The sequence below is a fragment of the Pteronotus mesoamericanus genome, unplaced genomic scaffold (assembly GCF_021234165.1).
Source record: "Pteronotus mesoamericanus isolate MK-2021 breed Mesoamerican mustached bat unplaced genomic scaffold, CSHL_Meso_final contig_22, whole genome shotgun sequence".
NCBI classification, from domain to species: Eukaryota; Metazoa; Chordata; class Mammalia; order Chiroptera; family Mormoopidae; genus Pteronotus; species Pteronotus mesoamericanus.
Window position 1 is genome coordinate 2,699,497 of NW_026555090.1, and position 17,002 is coordinate 2,716,498.

General features: G+C 44.2%; 1 protein-coding gene across 2 annotated transcripts in view; it reads right to left on the reverse strand.

The window, feature by feature from the left end:
- Positions 1–3,877: 3,877 nt before the first annotated feature.
- AKAP10 (A-kinase anchoring protein 10) overlaps positions 3,878–17,002 on the reverse strand; it is a 68,572-nt gene continuing 55,447 nt past the window's right edge. For both annotated transcript variants that reach the window (XM_054571168.1, XM_054571169.1), the window contains 3 exons: positions 14,849–14,901; positions 14,138–14,233; positions 3,878–5,512 (listed from right to left, as the gene is read on the reverse strand). In XM_054571168.1, coding sequence (XP_054427143.1) covers positions 5,507–5,512; positions 14,138–14,233; positions 14,849–14,901 — 155 coding nt within the window. In that variant the 3' untranslated portion in view covers positions 3,878–5,506. The remainder of the gene's footprint in view (positions 5,513–14,137; positions 14,234–14,848; positions 14,902–17,002) is intronic.

Consider the following 17,002-nt stretch of genomic DNA (forward strand, 5'->3'; position numbering starts at 1 on the left):
ACTATGGAAAACAGTATGGCAGTTCCTACAAAATTAAGCATAGAGTTCTCCTATGACCCAGCAACCCCTCTTCTGGGTATCTACTTGAAAAACTGGAATATTTTGAACTTGAACATTTATTTGCAAAGATAAATGTCCCCCTATGTTTGTTGCAGCATTATTCACAGTGGCCAAGACATGGAAGTAACCAAAGTGTCTCTTGATAGAGGACTGGATAAAGATGCGATGCATACGTACAACGGACTACTACTCAGCCATCAGAAAAGGTGAAATACTGCTATTTGCAACAACATGGATGGGTGCTGAGAATATCATGCTAAATCAGTAAAACAGGAAAAGTCAAGAACCATGACTTCACTTATGTGAGATATACAACTGAAAGCAACAAATGAAAAAACAAGACAAACAAAAATCCATACATAACAGTATGGTGGTTATGAGAGGGAAAGAGGAATGTGTTTTAAGTCACAACACCCTAAATTTTTCTTAACCCTTCGACAACCACACCGCCAGTCTTCAGTGAGACAAGAGCCACGGACTGCAGGACGGTGAGTGGTGAGGAGCAGGGCAGTCTTGCCGCCGGCACTGGACTCCCGGGTGTGGGTCTCAGAGAAGTTCCTCCTCTCTCAAACTTCAGTCTCATTTAAAGCAAGGCAGGAGTACTAAATAACGTCACACAGACTGAGCAAGGTGGAGCCTGACACAGCACACAGGCAGCTCTGCGGTTATCACTATTCTCCTCAAAGCAGAGCTCAGGAGGAGCGGGGCGCCTCGCAGAACCGGCCCAATGGCGAGCTGCGGTTTTCCCAAGGTCAGGATTTTGTGTCACATGCAGAGAATTAACTTCACACTAGTCTTGTTTCAAGGTCCCAAGAAGTCACATTTCCCAAAACTGCAAAGCCCCACGGGGCTGAGACTGATCTTGTGACCTCCTCGAGGCCCTACTCTACCCGGCTTCGGATGTCGGGGTGCGCACCTGTTACTGTCAGCCAGTGCTGGCCACCGAGTGCCTGCTCTTGCAGTGGGCACATGGAACGGCAAAGCAATGGGCCCTCGAGGGGCTGTGGAGGCCAAGTGCTTGTGCAACATCGGGTGAGAGGTCGCGGAAGGACCCTCTCCCGAAGGGTCTCCCTGTGGGCTTGGAAAGCCTGGTGACCTCCAGCAGGACTTGGTAAAGAAAGGGTGCTGCGTCACAGGCTCAACCAAGGCCACCCTGGGTCAAAAACACCAGGACATTTTTGATGAAACCTCAAACCCCTATCTCCTCAGCTGAATGGAGGCCCCGATCCCAGCGTTTCCTTCATCCCCCCGTGTCCCCGCCCCAGCGCCTGGCACTCAGGAGGCATTAAAGTGCTTCCAAGTGGGCGAACATCTGCTAAACAAGTAGTTCTCTAATCTGAAGGCACCCCGGTCGCTCTTTGACAAACCTCAGGTCTGGAAGGAGCCAGCTGGCCCTTGCTGAGCCCACGAGGCCGCCTGGAGGCCCCAGGCGCTCTTCAGCCACAGCCTCTCCACGAGGTGTGGCACCCTTACTGTGGTACGTGGAGGCAAAGGCCAGCTGGGAGTCACTGAGGGGTGGGCCTACAGGCACAGTCAGGACAGGGGACTTGCTTCTTGGCAAATCCCAGGTCCTTCAAGTTGAACTTAAGCTTACTTTCTAGGCACCCTGCCCACCCACCATGGGCTGGATCCAGAGGGCCCAGCTGCCCAGTGTGCGCTCAAGTGTCACTCAGGGTACAACTAAGGAGCAGTCATGGGCACCCCAGCGATGGCTGGGGGGTGGGTGTACTGTCACCCAGAGGCAACGGGCCAGCCTGCCTCCTGTGAGTTCTGACACCGTGACTGCACCCAAGCAGGAGACTGGAAGGACAGACTGAGGAAACGCTGGCATGAGATTACTAAGGCAGAAGCACTCACCACCCTGTGTGACAGGCAAGCAGACAGGCTTCTGCCTCTGAACATAAATGCCCCCTGGGCCTTGGCTGACAGCGGTCCTTCCAGTGCCCTCCATGAGGCCCACGGGGCCGCCCCTCCTCTCTGAGCCCATCCCGGGGCTGCCCGAGCAGGGCCCTCCTGCGGGCCCAGGGCGCCCTCTGTGAAGGGCCTCAGAGAGGGACTCCTGGGGGCTCTCCTGAGCTGTGGCCTGGGAGGGTTTGGCTGGGACTGACTTCCCTCAGCCAGCGGCCGGCCAGAGGCCTTGCCCAGCACACAGGCACGACTGGCACTTACAAGCTTTCTACTAACCACGGCCCTCCATCGTTTTAAGTTCACACAGTTACTCCTTAAGGGAAAGGCCCTCTAATTTCTGGGTCTATTACAGTTGCTACAAGTGGCGATGGCACATGTTCGCCAGGAGGAGGCTGGGAAGTGTGGGGAGGCCCTGGCGCAGGAGGCCCAAGCACTAACAGGGACTGTCCTGCAATGGGGCAGGGACCAGCCCTTCTCCTGGGCCTCAGCAGCTCCTCCCTGTGAAGACAGGAGAGTGTCTTTACTTCCACTGGTTTAGAATTTCACCTTGAGAGAATACACAAAGTGTCCAAAAAGGTTTTACTAAAGAAGAATTTTCCAGAATCCTGAGGCATGTGGCAAGCAGACCCTGTCACTAGTAACCGCAGCAGTCTGGTAGCGTTTTAACCAAGGGCCTTTTGAATGCATGTAATAGAAACTCATTTTCGACTGATTTTCAAAAAGCCAACACTCATCCCAGGGCTACCCAAGGGGCGCATGCTGTCCCTGGCAAGAGTGTGTGGCTCAGTTCACCACCAGCCAAGTCGCCGGGCACCCAGGGGGCTGCTCCCTCAGACCCCTGTCCTCTGCACTTCCACGTCTACCCTCTGTGCACGCAGTGTGGACTCCAGGTCCCAACTTTGAGAGATGCTGTCTGGTAACCCTTGTGCCCCTGCACATTGTTAAGATGAAGAATTTTCCTAGACTTGCCTGGATCCAGAGCTTGACCCGGTCCAATAGCTGGTGTGTGGGAGGGGGAGGGACAGCACCATCAAAGAGGGGCCAGCCACCCCCGGTGCTTGGCTATCGGTGCTCACACAGCCGCTCCCACTGCTGCATGTGGGACCTTCCACCATTCAGAGTGACCTCCCCTCCAAATCCCTGTTCAATCAGCCAAAGTTCAGGCACAGTAAATTACTGACATTCCATAAAGTTCTACTACAAAGCCCAGCCAAGTAGAGCTAAATGCCGCTTCCTGTTTTATTGCTCTTCACTGGACTTGGTCCTCATTTGTGCTTTACTTTTATTAAATCTTACAGGAGTGATAAACACACATCGAGTTACAACAGGTGTCAGTTCCCTACTAAATAGTTCTTCTAACAACGTGTGTTCATCTCAACAACATAATAGGGGTGGATATTCAACTAATTCCTTGAACCTATAAACACTCCACAGGGAGTCCTATTTTGTGGGCACACCTGTACAGAGCCTGAAAACAGGGTGATCAATGTTAGATGAGCACAATTCCAATTAAAAATGAGTACAAGGATCTACTTTGGATCAAATATTAAATCGGGCTAATACGTCAGGTCACATTCTGCTTCCGTGTCCCCTAACAGGTAGGGATGAAAACAGTTATTGACTCTCAAACTTGCTATTCTCCTTAGAAGAACCCTACAACTACCAATATCTCTAGCTCAGAAGCACAAAATGTACCCAAAGAAATGACTAAATGATACCTTAACTGAAAGTACTAACCTAAATAGCCTAGAGCTTCACAGAAATTGTTGTGCCAAAACATGCAGAGGCAGCAAGAGTCACCCAAAACCATACTTTATTCTATGACCTTTATGTTGCTTATCTGTTAAAGATTGAAGCAAAGTGAAATGGATGGAAAGATTTTGTTAAAAGAACAAAATAAGTTAGTCACAGAATATACACTCATAAAACCTCAGGTCTACGCCATACACTCCAAACACAAGGCTGAGTTCTAGCAGTGGCTCATGTTCTGGGTTTTGGTAAAGCAAATGGAAATGTCTGGAAGAGTTAACACATTTTAATAGAAGAGCTATAAATGCCTTGAAAGCAGAAAGTTGACACAATTTTAAATATAATTCATATATATATTTAAAATCAAACACAATTAAATAGAATATGATTTAAGTACATGAATACTTCAGCTTTAGAAGAATAACAGAGGTGGTACATAGTACCAAAAACTTACACACAGCCTCTTGCTTCTTCTGTGGATGAAACAGTGTGCCTCTCTGTACAGTCAGATATTGCAATGGAATAAATTCTCTATTCATTCAAGACTTTCTCAAGGACAGAGGTGATTAGTAATTATATTTATATATATTTTTTTGCAAAGTCTGAGCAAAAGCAATGACACCTAAGACAACATTCTTTCCCCTCCCCCAGCCGCACGTGGTGTGCAAGCACCAGCCCACCGGGCCCACGGAGTGTGTCGGCCGCCGGCAGCCCCGCTGACGGGGCGCAGCCCCGACCCGAGGCTGACCGAGCTGGTGCGCAGCGGGCGTCTCCCCCGGTCCTGCAGGCAGACAGGAAAAAGGCCACAACTGCACACTTCCCAGCTCAGAGCAAAGGAAGGGGAGGCAGTCAAAACTGAGTGCTTTGTCTCCCCCAAACCCCTGCCCGCTCCCCTTCTTAAAAAGAAATCATACAATCTGGGGATAAACACTTTGTCCCAGGTCCCACAGTGGGGACAATGGAGTGATCATTATTATTTATTCCTTTCCACATGTATCCTGAAGGGAAAGGTGAGTAACCTGGAGCACAGAATTCCAGAGGAGCGAGTCCTAACACTCGAGGTCAAGCCGATTCGCCCCTCGGTTAGCAGGGGAAGACTGGCTTTAAGTGCACTGCATCTCAGGAACAGTTAAGATGTGAAAACTGATACCGGCAGCAAAAGCAATGGCCATGTCACTGAGACCTGACCTGTGACATCGTCAGCTTCCTTCCAAACCAATGCCTCTGTGAAGGCAGCCCACACAACCAGCCCTGGCCCCGACCCGTGAAAGGGGAACCCCCTGCTGGCACCGCAGGCCGTTCGGCGCCTCCTGGCCCTCGGACGGGCTCACTCCCGTTCGTTTCAAGAGGTCAAAGCAAAGCCCCTCAGGTGCCTGCTTACGGTGCTGTTCGGGACGGGTCACCACTACAGAATGTGCATCAAATACCAGTGCTACGCTTATGTGCCTGCCACAGGATGTGGTCCCTGTCTATTCCAGTGACTAAAACTCTCTCGTAAGTGGGTTATTGCCATTGGAAAACTACTAATCTTCTATAATGTAAACAATACCACTTTGTCTCTTTCTTTAAAACTTTCACTTGTGATCATGATGTGCAGCAAATATGTCTACATGTCACTCTGCTTATGGTGGAAGTCTAGGATTGTCTGCCATTCTTTCTTGGGAATAACAGTTGATAAATCAGAGAAAAGAAATACAGTGCTTTGTTTTCACTGGCTGTGTTAAGAATCCAACCAAAGGAAAAACGTTCTTATTTTTCAAAAGCAGATTTCCTTATCTCAGGTGTTGAATCATAGCTGGAAAAAAAGAAAAAGAAAAAGGTAAGGTCCATTTCTATACCAGTGAGACACAATATTACAGATTAAAGAAGAAGGGAACCAACACAGTGAATGTTTACTATATACCAGCACTGACAACAATGTGTGAGGTAAAATACTACCATTATCTTTATTTACAAATTTGTGAATGGAAGCTTCAGGACGTCAAGCAAGTCACCCCAAGGTTACATAAGAAGGTCTGGCCCCCATTGTTGATTCTACCTTTCCATTTTGGCAACAGATACTAGAACAAAATATCTTTTTTTTTTTTTTTAAATCCTCACCCAAGGACATTTTCTTTCTTTGCTCTTAGAGAGAGAAAGGAAGGGGGAGAGAGAGAGAAACATAGACTGATTGCCTCCCATATACACCCTGACCAAGGTCTGAACCCATGACCTTTTGGTTTATGGGACATCACTCCAGCCAACTCAGCCACCTGACCAGGGTAAAAAATCTACTTTTTGACAGAGTTTTGCTGCTTCTCAGAATTAACCCAACAGCATACTCATAACAGAGGGTCACAGGGCAAAGACTTATACACACAGACATTCATTATCTGTAACAGGGAAAACCTAAAGCAACTTAAAATGACCAGCCACAGGGGATTCATTAACTGAAGAAAGAGTCATGATATGAAAGAGTCTAGTGCCTTAGGAAGAAAAAAGACCACGCTTGCAGACTGAGTCCCCGTTTACTCACAGCACTGGGGAGGAAACGTCAAGAGAAGACAGGGTCCTTCTCATTTGTGAGATGGGGCTGGTACACACGGAACAGTTCAGTAATGCTAGCAGGCAGTTCACGTTAAATGTCAAGTACAAACGTGGTAGAGGACAGACAAAGCAGTGATGTGCCAACAGAGAATAAAGAGGCTGATCATTCCCTTACGGATGCTGGACTTCTCGCATTCATAAAATCATGTATGAGAATTAGAAGGGGATCTTACGAGATTTTCTTGTCCAATTTCTCTGATGTATTGATGAGAAAATAAGAGACTGGAGAAGGAAGATAACTTGCAAGGGTCATACTTATTACTAAAAATGGACTAAATGAGTTCTGCTAGTCTAGTGCTTTTTCCATACCAGTAAACTGTTGATCCCTAAGGGACATGCCAGACAGACTTCCTGGCCAGCCAAAGAGAAGGCCTGGCAAGCTTAAAAAACAAAATATTGCAAAATATATCTGTATATCCCAAAATGAAAAGCACATGGTACTAAAATCTGAACGTAATACCTCAAATGAAAAGCCTAATTTTAGACATCTGCTTTCCAAAATGGTTTCTAAAAAAACATTTCATATTCTTAAACATTTGACCATCAACATGATAATGGAGAATCACAAAAATAACAACTTTGCACTTCTTAAAACACCTTTATCTTGCTCTTTGCTATTTTAGGTTTGAGCCAATAAAGCTAAATATAGACAAAATTATCACCCTTACACAGAAAAGAGAACAGAGTCTGCAAAACTTAACAAAAGCTTTGGTAAGAAATCAGTTCAGTGAAAAGATCAAAATTAAACCAAGCTCAGTATGTCAAGAGTAAATGAAAAATAGAAAAATTAAAAAAAAATTTAAACCAAGTTCTGGTAATGACAGGTCTTAAGAATGAAAAGCTGGCTAGATAGTTAGCAAGGAAAGGGTGATACTGGACCTAAATCTAACCTTGAAACTACTGAGGGTTCTATGGGATGTTACTTGAACATACTTAGCTCTGATTCCTAATCTTTGGCTAATGTAAATGATAGAGGAGTTTAATGGCTTCACAAAAAATACAAACTGAAATTCCCCTATCGCATTAAGTTTTTGTGAATCAATTCAAGTTACAGAAACTTGAAGAAACTGGGAATGTCTGGCTTGAAGACAACACTGGGAGGGGATGAAGTGGCTGCCCTCAATTTTCTAACGGTTATTGGTGTGGCTCTTGGGTGTAAAACTAGAACTAGTGGGCGAAGCTCTAGCCAAACAGAGTATTAGCTTGTGGCAAGTTGGAATTTCCTGGCAATTGCAGGTTTTGAACTCCAGGTTACGGGTGGTGATCTGATCACACCCATTCCATCATAAAATGGCACTATTGAAAAACCCACAAATTCACATGAATGAAAAGCCTGAGAGAAGAGGAAACAACAACAAAATTTCAGAAGCCAGAAGCAAATGGATGAGTGGGAAATACTTAGAAGATGCAAAAAACCTCAATCCTAAGAGTAAAGTAGAAAAAGCTACGCAGTGCCTTGCTTGCCAACATAGAGCCCCGCAGCCTGGGAACTGGTGTCAGCAGAGCCTGCGGGGAAGGGAACGGGGTGAGGGGGCGGGCCTGGCGGGGGGGGGGGGGATGGGGAGGTGGAGGTGGCAATTGGGGGGGGGGGCGGGGGCGGGGTGTGTGTGTGTGCGCGCGCGTGCACGCAAATGTAAGGATTCTTGAAAGCCCATCTTTAGACATGAGTGATCGATCTACAGTTCCTGTTCTGCAGCTCTGATCCGCCAAGTATCTGCCAGGCTCCAAAAGCAACCCAAGCAGAAGAGCCTGAGACTGCCTCTCAGCAGATTAGGAACAGGGTCTTTGGGCTTGGACACATGAGGTATGGCCACGGACAAGGGGGCCAAACTGGACAGAGGGGATGAAAGAGGGGCTGTATGAGGTCTGTGGAGACTTCACCAGCTTTGCCCACCTTGGCTCCTGGAACATTGGGAGCCTGGTATTTACCCACCAGGCAGAATAAGGAGCAAGACAGGAGAGACTGGTAAAGTTTTCTTTGGAGAATAAGATCAGTCCAAAAACAAAGAACTTAGTTTCCTAAGGAAACTTGGCTAGTGTATGCCTCACTTTTTAAGAAACTGCCAATGGTTTTTCAAAGTAGCCGTAGCATTTTGCATTTCCACCAGTAATGTGTCAGAGTTCAACTTCTTTACATCACTGCAAACACATGTGCTGTTAGTCCTTTTAATTTTAGCCATTCTATTTGTAGGCAGTGGCATACCACTGCGACCTTAGTTACCATTTCCCTAACGACTACTGATGCTGAGCTCTCTGCATGTGAATATTTGCTATCTTCCTTCTTTGTGTAATGTCTGTTCATACTTTCTGACCATTTAAAAAACACCAAGTTATTGTTTTACTTAATGAGTTTGAGTTCTTTATATATTACGGATACAACACCTTTGTCAGAGAGGTGTTCTGCAAATATGTTTTCCCAGTACATAATCTGCCTTTTCATTTTCTTTACAATGTCTTTTGATGAGCCATTTTTACTTTTGATGAAGTTCAGTTTATAGATTTTTTTTTTTAAATGTCTCATACTTTGTATAAACTAAGAAATCTTTGCCAGGACTTCCTGGCAAGATGTTGTCATAGGTAAACACAGTTCTCACCTCCTCCAACGACCACAACAAAATTAAAACTACACTACATAAAAACCATCATTTGGAATTCTGAAATATGGCTGAATAGAAGTCCTACTCCTAGGGAATGGAATAAGCCACACTGAGACTGGCAGGAGGGGTGGAGAGGCAACACCGGCTGCTCACACACCCACACGTGGTAGAAACTGCAGGGGGAATCATCTTGGCTGCCTAGTTCCCCTGGAGGAGCAAGGGATCCCAGCCCCACACCAGGTCCCCCAGCCCGGGTTCCAGAGCCAGGAAGCTCTGATGCTGTTTTTAAAAGGTCCCACCTGTAGACTTAGTCTGACTCACTCCCTCTGAGCTCAAGCACTAGGGCAGCAGCTTGAGAAGCACCAGGACATACAGAGAGGAACTGAATGGTCTCGCATCAGGACAAGGGATGGGAACAGCTTTCTCACAGACAAAACTGCAGGCAGAAGCCACTGTTCCATTGATGAGCCCTCCCCTGACAGGCAGGCAGGCAGGCAGGCAGGCAGGCATCATATATAAGACTCCATCACCCTGGCTCACACTGTTCACCTCACCCTGGTGACTCTGAGGCCCTGCCCCACCCAACTTATGGGCACACCCCAGCTGTCTCCAGTGGCTTTTCCCTATGAATAGCCTGTGTGGCTCATGCTTCAGATTTTCCTAAAATCTCTCAAACAAGGAGCATCTGGCTTCAGTGAGCCCCGTACCTCTCACTAAGTGGCCCCCAGCCCGGCACTAACAGCAGCCGGCCTTGGTTCACAGCTTGGCCTCACCAGGGCGCCTCCGCGTGCAGCACAATAGCAGCTGTCTACAGATTGCTTTGTAGCTCATGCTGGGTGGCCCCGGGCAGAACACAGGTGGTGGCAGACCTTGACCTGTATCTCCCAGGAGGCTCTAGAGCCTGCACACCCAGAGGACAGCTTCAGGCCACGTCAAAGCATCACCACGGTGCCCCTGCACAAGCAACACGCTCAAGGTGGACTCAGTGGGCACCCGAGTCCCGCTGAAGGAAGTCCTGCTCTGTGGGGCGGGTCCTTCCACAGCTGATCCTCCACGGTGGTTGGAGGTCAGTGGTCGGCGGTCACAGCCAGTCCTTGAGGCTGCTCTGCATGGGGGTAAATCCCTCCCGCTGATGTGCCAACAGCAATCAAGGCTCAACTAACTACAAGAGAAGAGTGTATGCAGCCCACATGGGGCTCACAACTCGAGTGCCCAGTTTGGGGGATAGTGGAGCCTATACCACTGGACCCTACAGAACACCGACTACATTAGGTCACTCTACCAAGCTTGGGAGATGTAGCAGTTCTACTAATACATAGAAACAAACACAGGGATGCTGGAAAATGAGGAGACAAAGAAACATGTCCCAAATGAAAGAAGAGAACAAAACTCCAGAAAAAGAACTAAACAAAATGGAGACAAGCAATCTACCAGATGCAAAGTTCAAACACTAGTCATAAGGATGCTCAATGAACTTAGTGAGAATCTCAACAGCATAAAAAAGACCAGCCAGAAAAAAAGGATACACCAACTGAAATGAAGAGTAATTTACAGGGAATCAATAGTAGAGTGGATGAAACCAAGACTCAAATTAGCAATCTGGGATATAAGAATGCAAAAACACCCATTAGAATAGCAAAGAGAATAAAGAATGCAAAAAAAGTGAGAATATAGTAAGGAACCTCTGGAGCAACTGAAAATGTACCAACATTCACATCATTGGGGGGGGGGGGGGGTGCCAGAAAGAGAAGACAGAGAGCAAGGAATTGAAATCCTATTTGAAAAAAATAATGATGTATAACTTTCCTGACTTGGTGAAGGAAATAGACATACTAGTCCAGGAAGCACAGAGTCCCAAACGAAATGAAACTAAAGAGGTCCACACTATGGACACATCATAATTAAAATGCCAAAGGTTAAAAACAAAGACACAGCTTTAAAAGCAGCAAGAGAAAAGCAGTTGGTTACTTACAAGGGAGCTCCCCTAAGACTGTCAGCTGTTTTCTCAGCAGAAACTTTGCAGGCCAGAAGGGATTGGCAAGAAATACTCAGTGATGAAAATCAAGGACCTACAACCAAGATTACTCTACCCCGCACAGCTAGCGTTTAGAATTGAAGGGCAGATAAAGGGCTTCGCAGACAAGAAAAAGCTAAAGGAGTTCATTTCTACCAAACCTGTATCATATGAAATCCCAAAGGGTCTTCTTTATGAAGAAAAAGAAAATCAATAATATGAACAATAAAATGGCAATAAATACATATCTATTAACAACTGAATCTAAAAAACAAAGAAAATAAACAAGCAGAACAGGGACAGATTCATAGATACAGAGAACTTTCTGACAGTTGCCAGATGGGAGGCATTGGGGGATGGGTAGACAAGGTGAAGGGATTAAGAAGTACAAATTGGTTGTTACAGAATATCCATGGGCATGTACAGTACAGTCAGGGAACAGTCAATAATAGTCTAATAAACTATGTATGGTGTCAGTTGCATGAAAGATCAATAGAGATGAGCACTTAGCAAGCTATGTAATGTATAAGCACTGGTGTGTGCACCTGAAACTAATATAATGATGTATATCAATTGTAATTGAAAAATAAAAAATGATTTAGAAAATAAAAAATAATAAAGTTAAAAGTGAATTTAAAATGTTGGGTGTGGTGGGGTCTCAGGGAATCAACATGGTGAGCAAAAGTGTGAGCCAGGTTGATAGAATCTCATCAAATACGGTGCGCACCTGCCAGCTCTGTGGGGGGTGGGCTCATCAAAGGAGCAGTGGCCTCTACCAACACGTCTGTCTGGGAGAAAGCTGCCCCCAGCTCGTGTCCTGATGCTGGACATCTCAGTTCCTCCTCATATGCCCCTGGTGCCTTTTGAGCTGCTGCCCCAGTGCTGGAGCTCAGAGGGAGTGATCTGAGTACATATGTGTGCATGTCCTTTAAGAGGAACTGCCTGGGACCTCAGAAGTTTCCATCTTACTTGGCCTCAAGCCTTGCTGATTTTTACAGCCAGAAGTTATTAGGACTTCTCTTCCTGGCTCTGGAACCCTGGGCTGTGGCACTTGGTGTGAAGCTTGGAATGCTCACACCTGCAGGGGGACATCTGCAGCTAAGCTCTACATCCTGATTTTTACCCACCACATGTCGCTGTGGAACCAGCCTGTTCCACATCCTAGCCTCCAGTCTTAATGTGGTTTCTTTTTCAATTCCCTACTTGTAGAACTTCCATTCAGCTTGACTTCAGGTGGTTCTGAATGACGGCTGTTCTGCAGTTTAGTTGTAATTTTGATGTGGTTGCTGGATGAGATGAGTACCATGTTTACCTACGCTGCCATCTTGACTGGAAGTCCTCATTTCCCAGTTTCTTAAAATAGCAAATTTCCCCCCTGTCTAATGTATTTCATGCTATAAATTTCCCTCTATGAACTGCTTTAGCATTATCCCAGAAATACTATGTTTTATTTTCATTTTAACTCAGTCCAAAATATTTTTTCAACTTTCTTTTTGATTTCTTCTCTGACTAATGAGTTACCTTGGAGTATGTTGTTTAATTCTGAAATATCTGGGGATTTTCCACATACCTTTCTGTTAGTGATTTCTTGTTTAATTCCTTTGTGGCCAGATAACAACTGTATGACTTAAATGTTTTAAAATTTATTGAAACTTATTTTATGGCCCAGAATATAGTATGTCTTGGTGACTGTTCCATGTACACGTCAAAAGAATGTATATTCTAGTGTTGCTGGATACACCGTTTTAAATGTCATTTAGATCCTTGAGGAACTGACGTTTTTATCCCATACCATTTGTGCATGGTAATATTCCTTGTTTCTTGAAGTTTACTGACTTGCAGTAATACAGCTATTTATATTACAGTTTTTGCATGGTATATCTTTTCCATCCCTTCATTTTTAACCTATATCTTTAAGTTTACCGTTTCTTTCTGATAGTACAAGTTGACCCTTGAATGAAGCTGGGGTTAGCAGCCACGACTGCTTGTGCAACTGAAAACTGGCACGTAACTTAAGTTGGCCCTTTACATACATGGATTCCCAACTGCAAGTAAACCCTTGAACGACATGGGTTTAAACTGCGTGGATCAACTGAACTTCAGTCAATGGAAAACACTTCATGTATACATATGGACCCACACAGTTCAAACCCATGCTATTCAGAAGCGAACCATATATAATTGGGTTCTGCCTTATTATCGGACAATCTCTATTTCCACTAGACTATTTAAATCATTCGTTCAATGTAAATTCTTAATATGATTTGGTATAAATCTACCATTTGCTATTTGTCATCTATTTGCCCCATTGATCCTATCCTTTCCTCCCGTTTCCAGAGTTTTTTTCTATTTAGTAGTTTTTACACTTTGTTTTCTCCTGAGTCAAGTTTTTCTGCTTCCTTGCATGCCTGGTAATTTTTTATGGGATGTCAGGCATTATATTCTTACAGTAAGTGCTAAATTTTGTTGTTCATTTAAGGGAGGCTGGCCTTTGTTCTGGCATGCAGCTCTTACTTACAGAGCAGTCTGATTCTTCCAAAAACTGCTTTTAAGCTTGGTGAAGGCACTTTATTCTAGGGCAACTTTAGCTCAGTAGCAAGGCTTATTTTTGAGGACTACCCATGACTTTTGTACTATAAGATATGCCCGCACTTGGAAGTGGAACATGACTTAGTCCTAGCCTCATGTTCTACACTGTTCAGCCTACTAATTTCCAGTATTCTTTCCTGGCAACGGGCATTTCCCCCAGCACATGTACTCACCCAAAACTTGAAGGGACCTCGCTAAGTGTCTTTGGAGCGCTCTTTCCGTGCAGCTCCTTTTCTAGTATCCTGGTTCTATGACTTCTAGCCACCCTGGCTTGGGTTCCCCAAATTTTAATTTCTGACTCAATTCAGCAAGAAGACTATGAACTCTGTTAGGCTTTCTCCTACCTGTGTTTTGGAAATTGCTTTTGATCAGTGAGCTATGGATCATATCAATGTTATACCCTTTTTTAAAGGATTACAGCTCTCTATTGCCTGTTGCCTAGTATCTGGAAATAGTTGTTTCATTTAGTTTGTCAGTTTTCTAGCTGTTTATGATTAGAGAGTAATTCCTATAGTAGTTAAGCCTTCAAAGGCAGAAGCTGAAGCTCTGTTATGTCTTTTTTTATTTTTATATATCTGGAATTTAATTCTCATCAGTTTTAAACAAGCCATATCAGAACACAAGTCATCTTTACCTTTGTAGACTTCTCTAATGGTTGATCACATTGGGCCTGCTGCATAACATCACTAACAATCATTTTAGCAATCTTCCAAGCTAGCTCTTCTTGGGCCTAAAAGAAGCAATTGAAACTGGTGATAACAGTTATTCATAAGAAGAATCAAGACATACATTATCAATGCTCTAAATACAACTATATGTATAGCATTTCTATTTACTTAGATAAGAAGCACAAGGCCATGTATGAAAGAACCCAGGCCACCCTCTGGCTAGGATATATTAACACACTCTTGTCTCCCAAAGTCAGCTACTGGGTACCCAACATCCCACAATTTTCATGTTAGATGGTTAGAATGTTTTTCTCATTTTTCCTCTCATCTCTCAATGCATTTAACTATTCAACAAGGAAGAGTTTCTGAACGACAGAGGGAAACTTCTGAGCTTTTGTTTCTTCAGTGATGACTGATGCCTGCTGGCTGAGGTAAACTAGAATCCATGGTTATTTTTCAGTGGCCAGAATCTCTGGGTTGAAGATACCTCCACTACCTTCACCAGGTAATTACGAGATGTTAAGAAAGGCTCACCCTTTCTTGTTACATCCTGGATAAGGGAGTAAGGATGTGCCATGCTGCTTCAACATGGGACTAAAGAAAGAGAAATCTCGAAACCTTAGTTAGACAAGGTGCCACTTACAAACAGGAATCTCTTTACATTAAATAGAATTTACCTCATCAGTATTTCCTTGCACCCATTTCTTCATAGCTTGTGAGAACATGGATCCTAGTAAACAAAGCCAAAGTTGAATGTAGATTCCATGCACAATTTTACATGAAAAAATGCTCTTACTTACAAGCTACTTCCAGACATGCACATTCCTTTTTTGGGGGGGCAGGGCAGGTACAATCTCCCTTAAACATTAAGGAACATTACTATCAATAGAAACTTGAAAAACCTTTGGAAAGCTATTTCTGAATTCTGGATTTTTCGTCTACTTCACAAAAGAAACTATCATCTAGTGGTAGATTTGCAGCAAACTAAAAGCAAAAACGAAACCATGATCTGGATTTAATTTTGGGTAAAAAGACAGGAATACCTCAGGAGATAGCAATCTACTTGTTATATAATCAAACCTTCCAGAGCAGCTACTATACAAAAGGGCTTCGAGCATAGATTATGCTACTATATGCTGTATAAACTAGCTGGGTAAGAGCAGAGTTTTAAATAGCCATGCTCTGTCCAAGCCACAGCACACCTCGACTTTCTAGAAGACAGACAAGCCTATCTACAACTGTACTCAGATGCTGAAAAAACACCAAGGCAATAGGCTAGCCTCTATTACCATAAATGAAATACATAGCTTATCCTTTCATCAATACAAATAGGTTCAGGTCCTAATTGCCTTAAACGAAGTGGTTGGTAGATTATTTCTCAGGCAAGGTCCTGATTAATTCAAAGACTGGGATAAAACTATACATAGCATTCATGAAAAATATAAAACCCGATCCTTTTCCCTTAATAATTTCCATTTCTAGCCATAAGTTTGAATACTGGCCTAGTTAAATTTTATGACCGAGCAGAGCCAACAGGGCCAATATCCCATGATCTACCTAAGTCTCAAATGTCCACGGAATTACCCAAAGCTCTCCTCTCTTCTCAGGCTCACCTGCAGAGTCACACTGTTGACCACCTCCTATTTGTTAACACTCTCTCCTTTTCATTTAATACCCACATTTGCTTCGTCTTTTCTGTTTTTAAAATTCGAGTTATGTTTTATTGCTTATGCTATTACAGTTGTCCCAATTTTTCCTCCTTTGGCCCCCTACTCAGACCCCACCCTTCACCCCCTCAGGCCACCCCACACGTTGTCCATGTCCATGGGTCACGCGTATGTGTTCTTTGGCTAGTCTATTTGCTATGCTGTACTGTACATCCCCATGACTATTCTGTAACTACCAATTTGGACCCCAAGTCCCTTTACCTTGTTTACCCATCCTTCTGTCTCCCCCCCTCATGTGGCAGCCATCAAAACATTTTCTGTATCTATGAATCTGTCCCTGTTCTGCTTGTTTATTTACTTTGCTTTTTAGATTTGGTTGTTAATAGATACGTATTCAATGTCATTTTATTGTTCATATTTTTGATCTTCTTTATTTTTCTTCTACTTCTTAGAGAAGACCCTTTGGGATTTCATATGATACAGGTTTGGTAGAAATGAACTCCTTTAGCTTTTTCTTGTCTGCGAAGCCCTTTATCTGCCCTTCAATTCTAAACGCTAGCTGTGCGGGGTAGAGTAATCTTGGTTGTAGGTCCTTGATTTTCATCACTGAGTATTTCTTGCCAATCCCTTCTGGCCTGCAAAGTTTCTGTTGAGAAAACAGCTGACAGTCTTAGGGGAGCTCCCTTGTAAGTAACCAACTGCTTTTCTCTTGCTGCTTTTAAGGCTGTGTCTTTGTTTTTAACCTTTGGTATTTTAATTATGATGTGTCCATGGTGTGGACCTCTTTAGTTTCATTTCGTTTGGGACTCTGTGCTTCCTGGACTAGTATGTCTATTTCCTTCACCAAGTCAGGAAAGTTATACATCATTATTTTTTTCAAATAGGATTTCAATTCCTTGCTCTCTGTCTTCTCTTTCTGGCACCCCCCATGATGCGAATGTTGGTAAACTTGAAGTTGTTCCACAGGCTCCCTACACTATCCTTATTTTGGGGGATTCTTTTTTTAATTCTTGTTGTTCTGACTGGCTGTGTTTTGCTTCCTTATTTTCTAAATCATTGATTTAATTCTCAGCTTCATCCCTGTGAATTATTCTTCATTTTAGTTAGTGCATCCCTCATTTCTGACTGGTTCTTTTTTACGGTTTCCATGCCCTTTTTTACGCT